A 4,343-nucleotide genomic window follows, 5' to 3' on the forward strand; every position below is an offset into this window, starting at 1 on the left:
GCGGGGCTTCGAATATGGGGCGGGGTTTTAACCATTGCAAGGAGCTTCAGTCACAGGTGGGGATAAAATGGGGGGGGGTGAGACCTCAGTTAGGGGGTCTCACCCATGGGGTGAGCTCAACCATGGGGTGGGGCTTTAACTATTAGCATAAGCTTCAGCCATGGAACAAGGCGGGCTTCAATCAGTCCTCTACTGGTGCCCCCAGCTCCACCCTGGCCACCCCATCGCCAGGGCAAGCCTCACCTCTCACGTCACGCAGCGGGTACGGGAAGTCGAGGCGCTCCACCGCTGACAAGGCTCCCAGGTAGTCGGCTGCGCTCTGGGCGTCGGGGAAGCAGTGGTCATTCTCGGGCGACTGCAGGCAGAGCCGGTTGTCAATCTCCAGCATCACTACAGAGCTGCAGGGACAGCAGGGAGGGACCCGAGGGCTCAACAGTTGCGTGAAGAGCCATTTCCACTTGCCATGTCTCCATGGTCTACATGCTGTCAGTTGACATCCAACCCAATCATACCCCTAAAATATGTGTTCCTGTGGCTGGCAGTGTTCCCTGAGCAATGAATGCAATGGACACTATTTTTATGTCAACATCTCAGTAACTTTCATCAGTTGGTGCATCCCTTTACCCAGCTGGTGCACTCATCTCCCCAGCTATTTTGAGCATTGGCTTCTAACAGCTGACAACTGCTCCTTCTCCACAGAACTGTCCTCTGCAAAATGGGGACTGCCTCACGTGGGAGGCCACATTCCGTAGGGGAGCCCACAGCCAGTGACTGGCTGATATGTAAGACACACGAGGTGGGACCAACTCTGAGACCAAATCTCACTCCAGGGCTCCCCCATGGGATGAGAGCAGGGCCAATCTACAAATGACAATACCTCCTTCCTTAGTTGCGCTCTGCCCCACCTGTTCCCTTACCTTTTTTTTTTGAGTCACTGTTCCCCACACTCACAGCCACCTCGGCCTCAACCTGCTGGGCTCAGGAAATCCTTTGGCCTCAGCCTTCCAAGTAGCCTTCCATTTCTGATTTATTGTCAAGACAAAGTCTCGCCAAGTTGCCCAGGCAGGTCTCGAACCCCCAGGCTCAGGCAATCCTCTTGCCTCAGCCTCCCAAAGTGCTGGGATTACAGACATGAGCCACTGCACCCAGTCTCCCTCCCTCCTTTTCTCCTGAGAGCATACCCCAATACATCAGATGAATCTGAATCCCCAGGAACCCAACCTAAGACCCTCACTTTCTCCAAATTCCCTCATTTATTGAGATCCCAGTACTAAGTGCCTGGATTTAACTCCTATCTCTTTAGCTGCTCCTCTTTTTTTATTTTTTGAGTCAGAGTCTCACTCTGTCACCCAACCACTGCGGCCTTGAACTGCCACGCTCATGCAATCCTTCTGCCTCAGCCTCTCAAGTAACTGGGACTACAGCATGCACTACCATATCCAGCTCATTTTTAATTTTTTGTAGAGACAGGGTCTTCCTCTGTCTCCCAGGCTGGAGCACAGTGGCACCATCCTCGCAAACTGTAGCCTCAAACTCCTGGGTTCAAGTGATCCTCCTGCATCAGCCTCCTGAGTAGCTAGTACTACAGGCACGCATCACCATGCCCAGCTAATTTTTAAAATTTTTTGTAGAGATGAGGTCTTGCTATGTTGCCCAGGCTGGTCTTGTACCCTTGGGCTCAAGCAATCCTCTCACCTCAGCCTCCCAAAGTACTGGGATTATAGGCATGAGACACCATGCCTGGCCTAATTTTTACTGTTTCAGAGACAGAGCTTCATTCTGTTACCTAGGCTAGAGTGCAGTGGTGCCATCATAGCTTACTGCAGCCTTGAACTCCTGTGCTCAAGTGATCCTCCCACCTTCAGAGTAACTGGGACCACAGGTGTACACCACCATGTCCTGCTATTTACTTTTATTTATTTTTTGTAGAGACAGGTCTCCTTATGTTGCTCAAGCTGGTCTCATCCTCTCGCCTTGATCTCCCTAGTAGCTGGGATGACATGCTTGTGCCACCATGCCTGGCTTTATCTTCCATTCCTCTAATCAAAAAAATAGGCCAGCACAGTGACTCATGCCTGTAATTCCAACACTTTGGGAGGCCAAAGCAAGAGAACTGCTCAAGCCCAGGAGGTCAAGACCAGCCTAGGCAACATAGTGAGACCTCATCTCTAAAAAAAAAAAAAATAATAATAATAATAACAACTACACATGCCCTTAATCACTCAGCTAAGCCACCTGCCTCTTTTTAAAAAATCTTTTTCTTTTTTTGAGTCGGAGTCTCACTTTATCACCCAGGCTGGAGTGTATGGTCACCACAGTCTCGACCTGCTGGGTTCAGGTGATCCTTCTGTCTCAGCCTTCCAAGTAGCTGGAACTACAGGCGTGTGCTACCATGCCTGGCTAATTTTTTTTATTTAATTGTAGAGACGAGGTTTCACTAAGTTGCCTAGACTGGTCTCAAATCCCTGGACTCAGGCAATCCTCTTGCCTCAGCCTCCCAAAGTGCTGGGATTATAGACTTGAGCCACTGCACATGGCCACCACCTGCCTCTTTAGAAAGAGGTGGCGCCAGACCTGGGCATTTCTACTCCCCCAAGGGACACTTGCTCATCGATGAAGGCATTTTTGGTCATCACAGCTAGGGGACGGTGCTACTGTTATCTAGTGGGTAGAGGCACTAAGTGAGACGACCTGGAACAGCAGCGCCCACGGCTTCGCCAGGTGCCATCACTCACCCGATCACCTCAGGGGCCAGCTCCCGACGGCTCCGGGGTTCGGAGCCAGGGCTGGGCCGGTGATAAGGGAAGACCATGGCCTGCCCGTGCGCATCCAGGCGGAAGCGCAGCGAGGTGCGCAGGATAGCGCTGAGCCGCTGCAGGAAGTCGGCACTCGAGCGCAGCAACTCCTCGGGCGGCAGCAGCACCGTGAGCACCAGCACGCCGCGGGCCAGCAGCGCAGGCACCTCGCTGGCACAGTCCAGCCCGTCCCAGCCGCACTCCTCCGTGTTGCAACCCTGGTCGCAGCGGCCGTCGGCAAAGTGGTCGGCGCAGTACTTCTCGTACACAGGACTGGAGTTCAGAGAGGGGCAGAGTCACAGGGCTGGCCTCCTCCCCGCAGCCTGCACCCCGCCCCCCACAGCCCAGTCCCGCCTCATGAGCACACATCAGAGAGCACCCAGACTCAGACAAGGCGTGCATGGGGAATTAATTGTACTGGCACATGTCAGACTTTTTGCAAACCCAACCATTCGCTGCTTATCTTTTATTTATTTACTTATTTATTTGTTAGGGTCTCACTTTGTCGCTGAGGCCAGAGTGCAGTGGCATATCACAGCTCACCGCCACCTCGACCTCTTGAACTCAGGTGATTCTCCCAGCTCAGTCTCCCAAGTATTGGGACTACAGTCGTGTGCCATCATGCCTGGTTAATTTTTTAAATTTTTTATAGACATGAAGTCTTGCTATGCTGCCCAGGCTGTTGAGACCAAACTCCTGGGGTCAAGTGATCCTTCCACCTCAGCCTCCCAAAGTGCTAGGATTGCAGCTACTGCACCCAGTCACCTGTCTATTTTTCCATCTGCCTTTACACTTCATTTGTCTCTCCCTATGCTCTGTTTGTCCGTCTTTCTGCTATATGAGGAACGGCAGAAAAGCCAGGGTGGCTGGAACAGAGTGAGCCCAACCCAGGAGGTCGAGGCTGTGGTGAGCTGTGACCATGCCACTGCATTCTCACCTGGGCTACAGAGTGAGATGGAAGCAAGGAAGGGAGGGAGGGAGGGAAGAAGGAAGGAAGGAAGGAAGGAAGGAGGGAGGGAGGGAGGAAGGAAGGAAGGAAGGAAGGCGGTGCTTATGGATGAACAGGCAGATGGACAGACACATGGGACACATTGACCTGAAGGCTGAGGTAGCACGTGGATGAGCAGATGAAGCGCTAGAGACACAGACGGGGTAAACGAGTGGACAACCCAACAGACAGTCCAAGGACGAAATGACAGACAGGCAAACCGGGACAAACAGACTGGCAGGTAGCAAGAGAAGCAAGGCCCGTGGACGGCCTTGGCAAGAAGCAAGGCAAACGGACAGACAGATTGGGCCGGGGCCCGTGCACGAACGACGGTCGGTTGGACCCACTCACTTGCAAGCGCGCTCGCGGCCACCCGCGTGGCAGTCGAAGTTGTCATAGAGGCAGGCGGGCGAGCTGCAGGCAGGGTCGCAGCGGCTGTTGTTGAAGAGACGCCAGCACTGCAGCGCCTCGCACTGCCGCCAGGGGTCGCCCACGCTCAGCGAGCAGTCGCCGCCGTCCCAGCCGCAGCCCGGGCTGTTGCACTCGCGGTCGCAGCGCGT

At 53.9% G+C, this 4,343-nt stretch overlaps 1 protein-coding gene across 1 annotated transcript in view; it reads right to left on the bottom strand.

Annotated features, from left to right (window-relative positions):
- Nucleotides 1-4,343, bottom strand: part of NOTCH3 (notch 3) — a gene marked incomplete at its 5' end in the record, with an annotated part of 37,685 nt that overhangs the window by 13,162 nt on the left and 20,180 nt on the right. Inside the window, 3 exons of the mRNA XM_008058452.2 lie at nt 239-398; nt 2,736-3,068; nt 4,135-4,343. Of these exons, the coding sequence (XP_008056643.1) occupies nt 239-398; nt 2,736-3,068; nt 4,135-4,343 (702 nt within the window). The remainder of the gene's footprint in view (nt 1-238; nt 399-2,735; nt 3,069-4,134) is intronic.

Source organism: Carlito syrichta, unplaced genomic scaffold, assembly GCF_000164805.1.
Source record: "Carlito syrichta isolate Samal-C Ts95f unplaced genomic scaffold, Tarsius_syrichta-2.0.1 Scaffold89767, whole genome shotgun sequence".
In the NCBI taxonomy this organism is placed as follows: domain Eukaryota; kingdom Metazoa; phylum Chordata; class Mammalia; order Primates; family Tarsiidae; genus Carlito; species Carlito syrichta.